This window comes from Somniosus microcephalus, chromosome 11 (assembly GCF_052327205.1).
Source record: "Somniosus microcephalus isolate GS21.2 chromosome 11, FLI_Smic_1.0, whole genome shotgun sequence".
Taxonomy (NCBI): Eukaryota; Metazoa; Chordata; class Chondrichthyes; order Squaliformes; family Somniosidae; genus Somniosus; species Somniosus microcephalus.
Window position 1 is genome coordinate 55,992,178 of NC_140997.1, and position 18,660 is coordinate 56,010,837.

Here is an 18,660-nt window from a genome sequence, read left to right on the forward strand (position 1 = left end):
CGTGGAGGCAAGTGCTTTCACCTCTGTAGCTGTCAGTATCGTGGTTGTCTTTGGTTCAGTAGCTGCAGTCACAGCAGGTGTGTGGTGGAGGGGGGGAAGCTGCAAGCCAGCTCAATTAATTAGCTCGAAAAAGGGTTTCGACCCGAAACGTCAACTCTCATTTCTCTTGAAAGGGTTAAAAGCAAATCCTCTGTGTTTAAAATGCAAAGCAAACAAATTACAAAGGAAAGAGAAAGGGGTTATGTGCGAAATCACTAAGAGCTGAGGAGAAGCCAGGTGGCTAGATAAAATGTCTGCCCAGCTCAAGGACTTTATACAATGGAGCCTTACAAGAATAAGATAAGGCATAGCCACCAAGCTACACACAGCTAATGCTGAACTGTGAGAAAGATTTAATAAAATCAGCTAAACTTAAAGTAGTAACATAAAGAAACAAAATGGCTTGCGTAGATTATTAAAGAAACCTCAGCCTAGCAACTGTAGAACCAGACGTCCTAACACAAGTGGCAGAGATAAGGAACAGAACAGAATGAATGGGCTCAGTTACAAACGAGTTGTTGATACTGTAACCTATGACCTGCAGCCCAGTATTGCAGACCAAGAAGGGTCACGAGGGCCTAACCGCCAGAATCATTGCAGGGGAGGATTAATTAGCTATTGTATTGAAGGGGTTAAATTGAACCTCTCAGAATGCTAGCAAAATTAAACTCAGAACAAAGGAGTGGGGTCATGTGAAAGTGAATAAGATAAGAAATATCACAATAAAAATTGACTTACGTAAAGAGGCGAAACTAAAACAAAGAACAATGTGAGAAGCTTCGAAAAACCAGATAGGACGCAGTTGTGGGACCAGACAGAATATGTGCATTTTGCGTAAGCGATAAGGAATATGCTGCTTTAGCTAAAAATTGTAGACACAGCAGAATATAGGGGTCATGGGAATTTGACTTGTAACCAAAGGCATAGTAAGATGTAACTAACCTTTATTAATACTGAAAAGAATCCATATGTGATCAGGTGATTATTGTAATACAATGTGATCAGGTGATTATTGTAATACAATGTGATTGGATGAAAATAGAATAAAAAGCTGTACCAACCAAGAGAGAATGAGAAGGTGCTCACACAGACCGCAGGGTCTGAGACTCTTCTCCCAGAGCTCTGATTAAACTGCATCTTTTTACTTTTACATGGTTTAGATGTGAATTTATTTTCACCCCAACACTCTCCATGGATGTTGCCTGGCCTGCTGAGTTTTTCCAGCATTTTCTGTTGTTATTTCAATTAATTAGCTGTTACAGTGCTAACTGATTTTGCCAGCACAGGGACCGAGCACAAACAGATTTTTTAAAAAGGGCAGCCTCAACTCCCACTGGTCAACCAAACATTTTCCCAAATAAATCAAAGATGTGGATAATTGAGATATCTGCTGTTATGAGCCATTTGTGCAGTTGTTTTACACAGTACACCAGTACCACAACTGCCTCCTTAAAAAGCAAATCAAAATTTGGGTTGTCACCCTGTACTACAAGCAAAGTAACTCTACATGTATACAAACATCTCGGACATAGGCTAGATTACATATTTAAAAAAGACTGATAGATAACTTGAAATAATTTTAAAGGCAACAATCTTTCATAACCGTTTCATTTTTATCTCTTAAAGTCAGGTTAGGAATACTGCTGTCATGCACTAACTAAAAGCCTACAAGAGGAGTTTTGTTACTGAACATTGGAATATGTGGATGACACAGCTAAATGCAAACCTAGCCCATCTACTCCTGGGTTATGTAGCAGTATTTCAAGTAGAACATGGACAAAAAATTTAAAATACTGGCACCATCACTATTTGTAAAATAAAAATGATTTTATTTTCAGAAAGAATTTTGTTTTGTCAATCTTCCATTTTTGATTTAACAATGAATATATGATTTGAAGGAGCTGATTAGAATGAGAACTGAGCCCAAAAGTGCAAAGGAGAAAACGGAATTATCAGCAAAATAAAATCATTACTCGAGGATGTTCTGCAATCATATAATTTGTTTGTAATGTACTTTCAGCTCCTTCACAATGGGCTTTGTAACTATCCCAAGTTAAATTCCCGCTCATCCCCCTACCACCCCCCCCCACGCCACCATTCACCCGTGCTCGCTGACCTACATTGGCTCCCGGTTAAGCAAAGTTCGATTTTAAAATTCTCACTCTTGTTTTTAAATCGCTTCATGGCCTCACCCCTCCTCATCTCTGTAATCTCCTCCAGCCCCACAAGATATCTGCGCTCATCTAAATTCTGCCCTCTTAAGCATCCCCGATTTTAATTGCTCAACCATTGGCAGTCGTGCCTTCAGCTGCCATGCCCCAAGCTCTGGAATTCCCTCCCTAAACCTCTCCGCCTCTCTTTCCACCTTTAAGACACTCTAAAATCTACCTCGCTCCCAAGCTTTTGGTCATCTGCCCTAATTTCTCCTGAGGTGGCTCGGTGTGAATTTTTTTTCTCTTATAACACTCCTGTGAAGCGCCTTGGACGTTTTACTACGTTAAATGCGCTATATAAATACAAGTTGTTGTTCTCTCTTCTCTCCTAAAATCATGACCTTGTAGGAACTGGGGTTCCTAGCCGAAGAATTGAGATCGACTCAGAAAATCAAAAACAATAAAATTTAATGAACAAACGAAGCTGTACAGGAAACTGTATGATACAATGCAAATAGGTCTGGTCTGCTTGAAAGCCTCTCTGGAAACTGCTAGCAGGTTCCGAGCTCAACTGCTAGCAGGTTCCGAGCTCAACTGCTAGCAGGTTCCGAGCTCCGACGTCATCACGTTCTTCCCGCCATTGAGAGATCACGTGACGGACGGCATGACATCATCACGCGGAGTACAGGAAAGAAGCCCAATACAGTTAACAGATACATTAAAAGGTGCAGCCCCCAGCTGTACTACATTGTTGTAAAAGGAATTATATACAATTGTCCGTAATCCTCTGGTGGTTCCGCCACAACCTCATACTTGATGTCACTGGGTGTGCTATAGTACTCAACCTAAGTGGCCATTCTTCACATGCAAGTCTAGACAGTGAGTGTTTGCAGGGTATGCGCCCGTGTATGTGGTCATCATGGCCAAGCCTGATCTTATCCAACAACTACATGCACGTGCACTTTCCGATGAGTCACTGCATAGCAGTCAGAATCAGGATCCAGGGTTGATTTTTCTCCTCAGTACTTCAATGGCACGAATCGAGCTCTAGCACTGCTATTGCTATTGCAGCTAAGATCAGCTAACTCAGCAGAGACGAGAAATCGAACATGAACCTTTCTGGTCTATATGGTTCAGTTCTATACTTACCATTGTATTTACCAACTAAGCCATCACTGGAGCTCCTTTTACAAAGAATTTGTAACTCTGACTTTTGTATATTTTGGTTTTAATTTTTTTTTTTTTTTTTTTTTAAATTTAAATCTTGCGTGGTGTGAATTGATTGGGGGGGGGGGGGGCATAGGGTGGAGCGGGAATTTAACTTGGACGAGTTACAAAGCCCATTGTGAAGGAGCTGAAAGTACATAACAAACAAATTATACGGGCCCAGAACTTGGTGTCGGGGGCTTGCCACGCGTGCAAGCCCCCGATCTGCACTCACCCTGCGCGCTGACATCTGAAGCCCGGGCCTGCTTGCATTTCCTGTCACAGGCCCGGTTCTGATGTCAGCGCACAGTGCTTACCTGATCCAGCGGCGTAGTTAGTGCGATGTGCCGGCTGGGATCAGGTGAGCACTGTACAACCAATCAGGGGAGGGGAAGGTTCATTCATGAGTTTGAGTGTAAGAACTGTCAAACTCATGAAAACTACGGGGGCCCAAAACACTATTTAAACTTTAAATAAAAATTTAAAAAACATCCCAATCATTAAATTAAGTATAAATAAGCTAAAAAAATAATTTAAACAATAATTTCTTTTTTTGAAAAAAATAAATTTTTAATAAAAAGTGTCTAAAACTAAACTTACCTTATTGTAGATTCTTTAAAATAATAAACATGTGGAAAAAAAAATTCTAAAATTACACTAAAACACCACTTACCTGTAAAAATAAATACTTACGTGTGCTTTTTACAAGCGTAAAGACCGGAGGCCTTTACACATGCGCAAATCCCCCAAAACAGAGGAAATCCAAGACGCACGCGCTAGCCTCTTCACCTCTTGGGTTAGAGGAGAGGAAATGCCGGTTTTCAGCGCATGCGCTGTGCATGCTGAAAACTGGCATTTCCTCCAGCCAGACGCGCGAGTACCCCTTCCGTACTCACGCGTTTGGGGAGGAATTTCTGCCCCATGATTGCAGAACATCCTAGAGTAATGATTTTATCTTGCTGATGTTAATTCAGTTTTCTCCCTCACACTGTTGGGCTCAGTTCTCATTCTAATCAGCTCCTTCAAATCATACATTCATTGTTAAAACAAAAATACTTTTAAGAATCTAAAAATAAACACCCCTCAAATAAAGGCCCCTGCAGTTAAGAAAAGGTTAGCCTTTCCATCCTCTGATTTCAGTACTACACTGCTGTACTCACCAGGCTGGCCATACGCACTTGGAATCGCTGCTCTGTGTGGCTCCACAGAATGCTTAGAATCAATTATTGAGATATAGAACTCATCTTGTGACTTTAACTTTTCCTCTGAACTCTGGAGATAATCCACAGTGTTCAATGATCCACAGCACAGGTCCTGCTATAATTATATACACAGTAAATAGGAGAACACAAAAATAATCTTGTTGAAAAAGTGATTAGAAGTTAAAGTACACTAATTTAACCAGTGTTTCTAGAAATGTTTGGTATTACACAGATATGCATTACCCCATTTTAGATTGAAGAATGATTTCTGCACAAGTATCTGGCATAAGAAATACAATCAAAGAGTCACCTGAATTTTTGAGAATTTATAGCTAGAAACCATATGACTTTCCCTTTCTCCAAGTCTGCCCAATCCTAGCATCTTTGGTTCATCCAAGCAACCAGAAGAAGCATCTCAGCAGAAGACTTAGTGACTCAATGCTACCCATTTCTCTTATGATAAATATATGGGAAGTGCAATGCCAAAGCAAACCTCTCCTTAAACCTTAAAAGTAGTAAAATACAATGATGAATCTACTTAATTCTGAATGTTTCAGGTTATATGATACACTAGCAAACAATCAAAAGGTGTAATAAATTGCTCGCTTTGTTCAGCATCACTTGGGAGATGGAACATTAGAAATTGAAGGATGTCATGCTCTTCAATTTGGAGCAACAATTCGTTAAAAAAGATAACGTTTCTTGTTACGTTTGCTTGAACACAGATTTGGTGGTTGGGGAGTCGGGAATAGGTTGGGCGCAAGGCTCAGCATTTCCTGCAGAGCCAGAAGCAGCAGCAATATAGTCAGTGGGAGCGGCGCAGAGAGAGGAGCAGCCAGTAAAGGGGCAAGTGAAACCTGGGGACTTTACTCTAAGTAAATAGTGAAAGATTGTTTCCACTGACACAAACCTTTTTTCACAATTTAACAGATTTTCCCAACTCTACAAAGCTATATACATCACTTGCAAAAACTCTTCACAGCTATGGAATCTGAATTTTTATTTCTGAGGGCATGTAAAGTGCCTTGTGGCAAACAAGACTACCACACAGCCAAAACAGACAGTACTGATGCCAGTTATTCCGATAATGGTGCAGATAGAGCTGGTACGAGTTACCCCTACTGGCACACAAATCAGAGCTGTTATTAGCTATTTTTGTAATAGTGCACAAAGGTTTGTTACTAGTTACCGAGTTTCTACTGATCAACTCGAATTGCAGATTACACATACTTGCTTTTCCTGCTCTACCACCTCAAGTGCTGGGAGCTCATTATATTCAGTTTCTTCAGTCACTCCCAGTACAGACATCTTCAAAAATTTAGGATTTTCAACTGAAGTAACAGAGCAAAATGGATATGGTTCCAGATATGGCAAATCAAATGTTCGTGATTCAGAATCCTGTAAAAAAAATCAGTAGATCAACTTTTTTCTCTCAACAGGTTGCTAGTGATAGAATAGAATTCTACATTGATTGCAATAGGTGACCGTTCAATGTATACTAATTTGGACCTTGGGGTGAATGGCCAGCTTCATAGAATTGGAGGGGAAGGATGGATATATTATCCATCTCCAGGTGTACAACATTTAGGATGGGAATTAATTGTTTAACTCTGTGTTTAAAGTACTAGAGAGATGAGGAGGGTGTTGCATTAGCTCCATATAATAATTAGTGATTAGGAAGAATCATCTGTGGTTACTAATACTTCCCATTCCTAACCTATAATCCTTCAAGGGAAATAATTTATTCTAGCCAAGTAACTTCATGTCAGTGGTTGGAAAAATAAATTTTGTACACTAGTTGCTCCCTCCTTATTGGGATATTATGGGTCAGGACTGGGAAGTATGATCCTAAAGCAGAAAGCAGTATCCACATTGTTACGTTCTTCTGCCATTGTATAAAAATTACCTATTATACTTGCCTCCCAATGAATCCTTCCAGTTCTGTCTCGAAGGAATGTTGGGGTGCTACCCCTCTACAGGCTAAGTAACAGTGGACCTGCTGCTCAATGGTTCTCCTCACCTTCTAAGCCTTTGAATTGGCCTTTCCCACTTTCATAATTGTTGCTTCTTCCCACTGCAAAAGTGTGTTCCCAGCTGTGAGCATGTACTGTTTTATGTTGCCAAGGACTTTTTGCACTTTTACTACAGCAGACAGTATAAATACTGTTTGAGCTTTAAACATCAGAGACTTCCCCAGCAAAATTGTGGGAAGCCTTTTACTTGTTTAAACTGTTTGGGGGTGGTAAGGGGGAAACTGTAGGCTTATAACTTTCATTCTGCTTCACCCCCAAGATAGTAAAAGCACAAGAGGAGCTTTAAGAACATATATGGGCAGAATTTGTGGTCGGTACGCCGGCGTGAGAGTACGCCGTTATACCACCTTTGAAATTGTCCTCAAGTTCAGGATTTCCGCATGCTAAATCCCAAACTTGCGATCTGTCAAGTTCCAACTTAACAGATCATCCGCTGCAACTGTCAAATCTTCATTGCTGGCGCAGAGTTGGGCTAATTGCCCACCAACTGCTAACAATTATGCAGGAAATTTTTTACGGTTGGTACAAACAGGCTCCTGTGCCTGTTTGCACAGCGAACGGGAGAGGGAATATGCAATATTAGGTGAAGCATCAAAACTGCAGCTTGAAATATGAATGGGTTTAAAAACTTATCTTAAAAGCAGTTAAAATAAAGTAAGATTAAATATAAATATCTGTCCTTCCGGGAACAGCAAGTACTAATTGCATGGTTTCAAAAGACAGGTTTTCATAAATCTTTGAGAGATTTAGGGCACTTTCATTTTTTGTGCATTAAAAATCATGTCTGTAATTAAGTTCACAGCTAAATGCAACGTTGCTTAAACGGCGGGTTCCGAAACTCTAAGTGGGCGTTGCCATTTAGAGATTAATTTTTTTCCTGCATGGCCTAAATATTGGAAGTCAACCCACACTTCCACATGAAATTCTGCACCAACTGCCTAACATGCCTGGGTGCACCAGAAACAGGAGGACGGCAGAAAAGTCTTAAATCCATACCCTACAAATGAATGGGCATTAGAGATTTCCATTTCCTGATTGGAGCAACGGCCTACATGATCCCAGGTATGCTTACGCACATGGTGTGCCGAGATCCGTGGGCCACTACACTGCACACAACTCCACAGCAAAACAACGCAAGTTTTCGAAGGGGGCCTCGCACCAGGTAAGTGCGGATTTCGTTCGGAGGTTGGTGGCGTACTCCATAGCTACGCCGCCGACCGCAATTTCAGGGCCATTCAGTTCTGTGGCATGGCCACAAATGTAGCTATACCCTGCAACCTCCCTTAATGTTCCCTCCCACCAGGCTCCATCTCTTAGAACTCCCATAACCCTTGTCCAATGCTCCCACAATTTGCCACCATCATGCCAGTATTCCAAAGCTGATCCGGCCACCACTTCCACATTCCCAACACACCACTCCCAGACACCAAGATCACCTGCTCTCCAGTGGAAGGTACCAAAATAGATACAACAAACAGATGCAGGCATATGATGCAGCCTAATAGTTCTTGCAGAGTGAGCTATATTCCAATTCAAATAGAACACCCCTGGATGCAACTTCACTCAAACTCAAAACCCAATTTCTGGCCTCAACAGTCAAAGCAAGATCCTCTTTTTGTGCAAATATTTGTTGTTTCTTCTCCTGCCCACAATGGAATGCCTTGGATGGCAGGCTGGTCAACTTTAAGGGTGTAAAAAGAAGAATTATTCAGGAGTACCTATCCTGTCCTACTATGCGTTAATGTCTGGATTCATAGTGTCAGTCAAGTTTTTCATGCTTTTTCAGATATTGTAGGCACCATGAAGGTAGAAAGCCCAAGAAATGGGCAACAGAGCAATGTGATAATCTATTATATATTAGAAACAGTGTGTGGTCTCAGGAAACCAAAAGATGCTGCACCCATAGGTGCCACTGTAAACACAATGATAGGTGACCAATTGATTACAATGGGCCAGCACCAAATATTAAGCGACAGCCTCAAACAGCATCCTCAATAATATTCAGGTATGCATTTCAAACAAAAATTGCCATTTATATTGAGGAAATGGCCTGGCAAACACATCACAAGACAAATAAATCTGAGCGATCATAAATTGTGATGATTGAAATGGCAGCGTTTATTCAGCTGCTGAAAGCATGATCAGATTTGTAGAAGTCAGTTGGCAAAAGAACCAATAATGGCTGGGAACCTCAACATTTACTGAGTTGGGAAGAGCACTAAAAAATAATCTGAGTACACAGTAATATTGTATCAAGTGCAAAGACAAGAAAACCCTTGCGACAAAACTCCACAAGTTAGTGAGAATGTCCTTCACCCAACCCCCCTACTACAGTCTCAGAGTGCCCTCCCCCCCAATAAATGTGTTTGGAACAGCCACACGTAGGACTAAATGGAGAACGTAACCAACCAGCCCCTCCCCCCAACCACAGATTAAATATGGGCCCAGCACTAAGAATTTCTGGACAACCTCTCCAAATCCCAGCCATTTTTACTTTGGTTCTGTCTTCACAAAGGAGGACACAAATAACCTCCCAGAGATGTCGGGGAACATAGGGTCTGATGAGAGGGAGGAACTGAATGAAATCAGTATTTGTAGGGAAATGGTGTTAGGGAAATTGACGGGATTGAAGGCCGATAAATCCTCAGGGCCTGATAAATCTACATCCTAGGGTACTTAAGGAAGTGGCCCTAGAAATAGTAGATGCATTGCTGGTCATCTTCCAAAATTCTACACTCTGGCACAGTTCCCATGGATTGGAGGATAGTTAATGTAACCCCACTATTTAAAAAAGGTGGTAGAGAGTAAGCTTGACGTGGGTAGTGGGGAAAATGCTAGAGTCCATTATAAAAAATGTAATAGCAGAGCACTTGGAAAACAGTGACAGGATCGGGCAAAGTCAACATGGATTTACAAAAGGTAAATCGTGCTTAACTAATCTACTGGAATTTTTTGAGGATGTAACTGGTAGAATAGGTAAGGGAGAACCAGTGGCTGTGGTGTATTTGGACTTTCAGAAGGCTTTCGATAAGGTCCCGCATAAGAGATTAGCGTGTAAAGTTAAAGCACATGGGATTGGGGGTAAGGTACTGACTTGGATAGAGAACTGGTTGGCAGACAGGAAGCAAAGAGTCGGAATAAACGGGTCTTTTTCCGAGCGGCAGGCAGTGACTAGTGGGGTACCGCAGGGATCGGTGCTAGGACCCCAGCTATTCACAATATACATTAATAATGATCTAGACGAGGGAACTAGATGTAATATCACCAAGTTTGCAGACGGCACAAAGCTGGGTGGGCGGATGTGCCGTGAGGAGGATACCGAAAACTCCAGTATGATTTGGACAGGTTGGGTGAATGGGCAGATGCAGTATAATGTGGATAAATGCGAGGTTATCCACTTTGGTGGCAAAAACAGGAAGGCAGATTATCTGAACAGCAATAGAGGGAGAAGGGAAATGCAACGAGACCTGGGTGTCCTTGTGCACCAGTCGCTGAAGGTAAGCATGCAGGTACAGCAGGCGGTTAAGATGGCAAATGGTATGTTGGCCTTCATAGCGAGAGGATTCGAGTACAGGAGCAAGGATGTCTTGCTGCAGTTGTACAGGGTCTTGGTGAGACCACACCTCGAGTATTGTGTGCAGTTTTGGTCGCCTTATCTGAGGAAGGATGTTCTTGCCATGGAGGGAGTGCAGCAAAGATTCACCAGACTGATGCCTGGGATGGCAGGAATGACATATGAGGAGAGATTGGGTCGATTGGGCTTATATTCGTTAGAGTTTAGAAGAATGAGGGGATCTCATTGAAACTTATAAAATTCTAACAGGACTAGACAGACTAGATGCAGGAAGGATGTTCCCGATGGTCGGGGAGTCCAGAACCAGGGGTCACAGTCTAAAGATAAGGGGTAAGCCATTTAGGACAGAGATGAGGAGGAATTTCTTCACCCAGAGAGGGGTGAACTTGTGGAATTCTCTACCACAAAAGGCAGTTCAGGCCAATTCATTAAATATATTCAAGAAGGAGTTGGATATATTTCTTAAGGCTAAAGGGATAGGGGGAGAAAGCAGGAACAGGGTACTGAATTTGGATATCAGCCATGATCTCATTAAATGGCGGAGCAGGCTCGAGGGGCCGAATGGCCTACTCCTGCTCCTATCTTCTATGTTTCTATTGGAACTCAAGACAACCCCCTCCCTCTTAAGTAGAAATCAGCCCCTCGACCACTGAGCATTGTTCTGGACACCCCCCCTCGCTCCACTAAGAATGTTGCCCCCCCTTCCCACAGCAAGCAACTTTTGGAAGAACTACCCGTCTCCCCAATAACTAGAAAATGGACCCCCACAATTTCCCCCTCTCCCACACCTCGAGCTGAAGCTGGACCCAACCTCCCAACCATTCCTACTTGGAAAAAATTCAGGCCGACTTGAATCCCATGAGCCGTAACTCATCTCCTACTCAGAAGCAAATTGCCCCCACCCAGACACAGAAAAACTCATTACTCTTCCAGCCCTCACCCGAAAGCAACTCAGTACCATCCGAAAATTGCTATTCTGCTGCCCCCCCACCCACAGAGATGGAATTAGGCCCTGTCTCAGTGCAGCTCCTGCCTCCCATTGAGAAATAGTGGCCTAGGCACAGTGCCATCCAACCTTTCCCTATTCACCAATACCCTCTCTCCTCCATTCCCCATCTCCCTCCACTTCCTATGGTCACCCTATCTCCTCATTCATCGCAAGTAAAGAAATGGCCCCTGGCCCAGTGCCATGCACTTTTTCATTATTACTCCCTCACCTCACCCACTCCTCCTGCCTTGTCCGCCTCATCTATCTCCCCCAATATCAAAATCATCCTCTCTCCATCTACCCCGCCTCCCCCTACTTAGGTCCAATTATCCCACTGCCTTCTAACCTGCTTGACCTGAATAGTGCACGTGGTCTTGACTCACTGGGTAGAACATCACAGAATATTGATAGTTATGTTAAAACACAGAAACAAAACTAAACATTACCATAATGCCACATTCCACAGCTATACAATGAAGATTAATTCACCTGTTCAATGTTCCCTCCATGTGCTGGGATGTCGGATTTTTTGTAGTCCTCTTCTGCTGTGGAGAATTTAGGTTTCCTGTCAAGTGGGGTTGTTGCAGACTCCTTCATTTTTGATGGCACCTCTTTTACAGAAATTGGTTTTGGTTTCAAATACAGGGCAACTGGGTTAAACAGCCCAAATCCCTACAGCCAAAACCAGAAAGGAGTTATAACCAAAGTTCAAAAAACTATTTTGTGGGTTACTGGAGCTGGATCAACATACACCAAAAGCCAGTAACAAGGATTCTCTTACTCCTTACCAGTTTGAGTTAATTTAACTTTCTTTTTATTCATTTTAAAATCAGCAAAAAAGTCTCTCACTTGGTGTTCCAATGCACCCGCTCCTTAAATCAAAGTAGCAAGTGGGGTTGTTCTCCCCAGCCATCTATTTTCCAATGTCAGCCATGCTTAAGCAAAGGTAACATGCAGAAGCCAGAATACTGTCTCATATCCTATGCTATTTTGTGAAATCTCCCAGCATCAGGCTGAAGAGCAGCATTTGGACAAAGAATCAACAGGTACCCTGCTCACCATTTTGGACAAGGAATGGCATGTGGGTCAATGGGATTAAAAGGGTCATTTAGAACACATGGAGTAATTTAAGAAAAGGGATCACAATACCAATCTGCCTGTTACAATGGCATTGACTGTACCTTAGTGGCATTGTCAGCAAGACAGGGCACAGCATGACCTGCTTTCTTAAGAACATCATTAATGTAAATATCTTCATCTGTAGAGGTATCACAAAGGAACAAGTGCAGCACATCCTCAATGTATCCACAAATCAGGGCCACCAGTGGTTGTTTTCCACAGAATCTCAGGAACTGATTTTTAGCAGCTGTGCTCCAATCATCCTGCCAAAGGAAAATTAAATCTCTATAATTAAGTGTTGCATCTGGAGAGGCATCACACCTCACAGCATCGTGTCTGTAGGACAAAAAATTGTGATTGGTTGGAATGAGGACTTTTGTTCAATTAACAAATATTTGATTGACTAAACATCAATCAAAACCAGTTTGATTCAGCCATTGACTTACAATGAGGAATGAGTAAGCAGCAGAAAACACGAGAAATCAAATTGCTATTTTTGAATACAAATCATAAGTGTATGTAGGAAGAATTTTAATGTATATAAGACCTTATAAGTTCCAAGTGATTCACATACAATTACTTTGAAGTGCAGTTACTACTGTTAGTGAAAAGATAGCCGTTTTTCCACACAGCATGAATTGAATAAACTACATTTTTTGGTGATGTTGTTGAAGGAGTACTTGGAGCTTGAATTATTGGGTTGGGCTTTGTTTTCCATTTTTCCTGCAAATGTTTGGTTCCTTGAGGAAATTTTACGATGTTAAAGGCACTATATAAATTCAAGTTGTTGTTGATTGGCTTCTCACCAAACACAGCAAATCACTCCCCTCTTTTTTGCATCCATCATAACTTCTGCTAAAGTATCAACACCCGACCTTCTCCCCTTGATCTATTCAGCAGACTCTCCTGCCTGGAGTCCTTCACAGCCAGGCCAGCACAAAGTTCTTCAACATGCAGTCAATCAGTGTCGTCCGTATAGTTGTCAACAGATGAGCTAAACATAGGTACAGCTTAGGATAAAAGCAGTGTGGGGGGTGGGGGGTGGGGGGTGGAAAGAGTGGTCAGGTTGCTAAGGTGTCCACCCACCCATCCCAAGTGTTTCTCAGCCAGCATGTCTGCCTGGGGGATTTTCATTTACTGCTCATCTATCCACTAGTGCTTTCCAGCCCTTCCATCTGCTCACCTGCCTGCCCAGAGTGCTTTCCAGGTTGCCTACCCTCCTTCCTGCCCTACGTGTTATCCTGCCCACCTGTGCAGCAAGAGTGTTCATAGTCGGCGGCTTGTCCCGAGTGCTTCTTGGCTTGTTGAGACATGAAAAAAAAGGTGCAGCAGGAGAGTGAAAGGGAGCAGGAGGTAAAGGAGAACAAAAACTTAAAAAAGAGAAAGCAAGAATGGAAGCAGGAGATGCAAAAGTAGCAAGCGACAGATAAAAGTAGAAATGGGGAAAGAGGAAAAAAAAGTGCACACAACCACAAGTGGCAGAAGAGAGGGAGGGGGAGAGACAGAAGAAGTGCAAGAGGAGCAGGAGATAGAGTGAGCAGTACAGAAGGAAAGCATATAGAGACTGGGGAGATGAGAAGGAAGAGAGAGTAGAAAGAGCGCACGTAAGTACATGGAGGGAATGAGGAGGTGGATGGAAAGAACCCGAGAAAAATCAGTGTTTTTTTTTAACCGACTTAGTGGTTACTCTTAAAAGGAGGGTTTGAGAATTGTGGAATTTTATAGTTTTTAGTGATATTTAGTGAAGGGTGGATATGTTTGCTTCAGCGAGTGACAAGCAATCACAACCGTGGAAGTATTTAGCTCCAGAGCTTTAGAATCTTTCTCCAACAAAATTACATGTGCCCACCCTGGCCCCTCCCAAGAGATGCAGTGCTCATTCTCACCACCAATTCTGCCTCATTCCAGCACAACACCTCTACTTTGTCATCCTGGCTCTGGCATTCCTACTAAAAGAACATCACCGACAGCAACAAAGTGACAAAGATAGAAAGAAGATCGGGGAGGACAGACTTACAAAAGGAGTTGGACAAAAAGAATGAAAAAAATACAGCCAAAGTGCGTGTGTGCATCCGATAGAGAAAATGAATTAGAATGGGAAAAAAGAGTTACAGCGAGTTTCTTTAGTGTGAACAATACCACAGCAGTTGACAGTTATAAAACATTTATTACACAGCTTAACACTCCTGTCATTCAAAAGTGCATCTGTTAACTCTTCATGAGCAACTGATGAGATCAAATCGTGAGTTTTAAATTGGATTTCTCCATAAAACCACAACATATGCTTAATGCTAGACATAAAATATTTCCTATGAATAAACTGCTAAAATATATCTATTAATATATTGTCTGTATACACTTCCATTATAAATTCCTACATCCACATTTACAATGGAAACTACCTATGTTAACATCATACTGCAATTGCACCCTCAGTTTTGCATCTGTACTTTCCAAATTGCTGCAAGTTTTGCTATTTAACTATAAATAATAACACAAAATCAAAGTATTATGTAAAATAAAGACTCAATGAATGACTTTAGAATGGGGACTGAATTACATCTGTGTGCCCTGGTAGAATTATGCCCAGCCCTCTAACCCCGCTTCACCTGAACAGTACATTCATTCCCTATGTGGAATACCATGGGAGGTCAACTAGTAATTTTTAAACTGGGAAGCTTTCCTTTAAACTTTCCCTTGGACTTGGGGGTACAGGACACAATTTTTAAATTTGGAGATGACACGAAACTTGGAAGTGTCGTAAACAGGTGAGGAAGATAGACTTCAAGAAAACAGACTGGTGGAATGGGTGGACACATGGCAGATGAAATTCAACAGAGAAGTGTGAGGGGATACATTCTGGCAGGAAGAATGAGGAGAGACCATATATACTAAATAAATGGTTCAATTTTAAAGGAGTTGCTTGTGCACAAATCTTTGAAGGTGGTAGCGCAGGTTAACAAAGCAGTTAATAAAGCATATGGGATCCTGGGCTTTATAAATAGAGGCAGAGAGTACAAATGACAGGAAGTTATGCAGAACCTATATAAAACACTAGTTTGGTCCACCTGGTGTAGTGCGTCCAATTCTGGGCACCACACTTTAGGAAGGACGTGAAGGCTTTGAAGAAGGTACTTAAGAAACAGGAGCAGGAATTGGCCACTTGGCCCCTCGAGCCTGCTCCGCCACTCAATAAGATCATGGCTGATCTTGGGCTCAAAGCCATTTCCCCACCCGCTCCCCATAACCCTTCACTCCCTTATCTTGCAAAAAATCTGTCTATCTCCACCTTAAATGCATTTAATGACCCAGCCTCCACAGCTCTCTGGGGCAGAGAATTCCACAGATTCACAACCCTCAGAAGAAATTCCTCATCTCGGTTCTAAAAGGGCGACCCTTTATTCTAAAACTGTGCCCCCGAGTTCTAGATTTCCCCACGAGGGGAAATATCTCTGCATCTACCTTGTCGAGCCCCCTCAGTATCTTATATGTTTCAATACAGAAGAGATTTACTAGAATGGTTCCAGGGATGAGGTATTACAGTTATGTGGATAGATTAGAGAAGTTGGGGTTGTTCACCTTGGAGCAGAGAAGGCCAAGAGGAGATTTGATAGGGGTGTTTAAAATCATGAAGTATTTAGATAGAGTAAATAAAGAGAAACGGTTCCCAGTGGCTGAAGGGTCGATAACGAGGGCACAGATATAAGGTGATTGGCAAAAGAACCAGAGGGGTCATTAGGAAAAAACTTTTTTTATGCAACGAGTGGCTAGGATTTGGAATGCGCTGCCTGATAGGATGGTGGATACAAATTCAATAGTAGCCTTCAAAAGGGAATTGGATAAATACCTGAAGGAGAAAAAAATTGCAGGGATATGGGGAAAGAGCCGGGGGCGTGGGACTGACTGGATTGCTCTTCGAAAGAGCTGGCACAGACTCGCTGGGCTGAATGGCCTCCTTCTGTGCTGTACTATTCTATGATTCTATGCTGAGGCCCACCATAATTGGACCGAAAGCAACTGCAGTGGGTTTCACCTTTAAAACATCTGCAAAGTTGATTCAAGCCACATTTATCTTCTGCCCTACCTCAGCTGGTTGTAGCCACATAAGCGTTGATGGAATTCCTTGGGCGGGAAGCTTTGAATGACAACATCTAAAAGAAGATATAAAGCAATTTTACAATTGGAGATAGCAGGGTTCATTTAATCTTTCTTAGGTATTTGGCTGGCAAGATCTAGTTTCAAAAAAAATTTCATATCATAATACCATCCATGTTTGTGTCTGCTCTGTAAGGATGATTACAATTGAGACAGGTGCACTTTGTCCAATTTAAATTAATTGATAAAAGGTTATTTCAGTCCATTGTACCTAGTGGATACCACACAGTGACCTGAAGTTTAATCAAAACGACACCTACTTGAAGCACAATGACATTCACCTTTTAAAACCTAAAACTTCCTTCACATGGGGATTTAGATTTTGGTATTCAATTTTTTCATTGATATTGTTCCTTACAACCCACTATTCCTCCAACTTATGGTGTACATCCTATTATGTAAGTTTTGATGGGACAACACAGGAAACTTTGGTTTATTTGGAGGTTAACCGTCCGGAATGCTCGAGCCACCGGCAAAAATCAGGAGCCGTTTCGTTAGGGTTTTTTTTCTTTTCGTTGCTTTTTTTTCCCCACCAGTCAGGCTCTGCAAGGTCTCGCTGAAGCTGTTGCTAAGCTACAGAAACGCTCACAAGGTACGGCCGACTGTTTAGAAGCTGTTGCTAAGCAACAGGGTTTGTTGCCAGATACGGAGCTCAAAATCTCCGGATGTTTCAACATTAGCGCTGGTGTGTCCGGCAGTTTTGATGGGACGGCAACAGCTCGGTCCTGTCGGTGCCGGATAGCACAAAGTTTCCTGTAGCTTCTTTCAGGATATTCAAAATCTAACTCATTCCTTGACCAATAGCAAAAAATTATAGCTGTGGTGTGAGATGACCCATTTTAAATTACATATGTAATGTTCTTCCTAATGAAAACAAGAATTCTCAAATTACCCTGATGAATGTAGCCTCAAACAACTGGAGAGAAGCAGACCTAAAACAGAAGCAGGATAGAGACAACCCATGTAAAATAAGTTGTTCTTACTTGAGGAATCTTAGTCTGGATCTTTCCACAAAAGAAATATCCCCAAAGTCAACATAGTACACTTCCACTTGTTTTTCATCCAACACCCGATGGATGACAACACGGTACCACCACACATCATCAGGGTTCCGCACACAGCACACTTGTTTTGGTTGGACAAATGAATCTGGCATCACATAGCGTTCAGAGACCTCTTCATAGGAATAGCACCGTCTGAAAAGCAAAACAAAATTAACACTTAGCGCAATGATGCCTGTTCAGAATGCCCATTTCTGGAACTGCCTGCCAGTCCTGCCTATGGCTAGGCTTTGTTTACAAATGCATCTACAAATGTATTAAGATCTACTTACCCAAGGGCATTTTTAAAAATAAACACTGGAGTCTATTCTGCTATGGGTAGAGTACTGGTGAGCTCTCCAAAGTTCCCTGTAGGTAACAATGGAATGGAGTGCTTGGAAAACTACTGTATGAAATGCAAAGGAGTGTTCCATTAGGTTCACCCACCATCTGGCCCTCTACCACGATGGAGCCGCTGTCCTGTCTTAGGATGGATGACTCAACTGTTAAGCACATATATTTGCAGATCAGGAATGGCACACTTTGATTTGATAAGACAGCCAGGGGCACCAATTCAGAGTTGTACCATTGAACTATAATCATCTCAGTCCATCACCACTCACCCTATAATTAACTTTCCTCAACAGGAGATATCTTGGTCTTGGGTTGGACCAGTGTTCCCGAGGTTAGGTCACCCAACAGAAAAACATTATATAGGTCACACAAGAGCTATCAGAAGGCAACCACTTAATGGAGTGCAGCACTGCAGCAGCTTTGATATGGAAAAAATATTAAATTGGGGACTCTTTTTTGCAAGTGTTCAACAACAACCTTTGTGACACACCCAGGAACAAGATCAAAAATCATCCACTCCCACATCATTCTGTCCATGCTGATTTACATTTTAATTGTGGTTCAGAGATGGTGTCAGAAATTCAGTAACAAACCTTTTCATCAAAATGGGAGTTTACTGAATAATTTAGTTATTCTGCTTCTATTTTAAATTAAAATCTTAAGAACAAGAGCATGTGTTACATTTAAGAGTGACTGCTGCCAACAAACCGGAAGCGGGTGCCAATGAGCAGAAGCTGCGCAGAATCATCCGCAACTACTACTTCTTCATCTTCTGTTTTTTTTTAATCCCCAAAATA

At 42.0% G+C, this 18,660-nt stretch overlaps 1 protein-coding gene across 5 annotated transcripts in view; it reads right to left on the reverse strand.

The window, feature by feature from the left end:
- The window catches only part of LOC147110587 (tudor domain-containing protein 5-like), a 49,293-nt gene that overhangs the window by 8,116 nt on the left and 22,517 nt on the right, over positions 1 to 18,660 (reverse strand). For all 5 annotated transcript variants that reach the window (XM_086000723.1, XM_086000722.1, XM_086000721.1 and 2 more), the window contains exons 10-15: positions 17,453 to 17,665; positions 16,399 to 16,465; positions 12,377 to 12,577; positions 11,685 to 11,867; positions 5,831 to 5,998; positions 4,559 to 4,715 (exon numbers count right to left, since the gene is read on the reverse strand). In XM_086000723.1, coding sequence (XP_085856849.1) covers positions 4,559 to 4,715; positions 5,831 to 5,998; positions 11,685 to 11,867; positions 12,377 to 12,577; positions 16,399 to 16,465; positions 17,453 to 17,665 — 989 coding nt within the window. The remainder of the gene's footprint in view (positions 1 to 4,558; positions 4,716 to 5,830; positions 5,999 to 11,684; positions 11,868 to 12,376; positions 12,578 to 16,398; positions 16,466 to 17,452; positions 17,666 to 18,660) is intronic.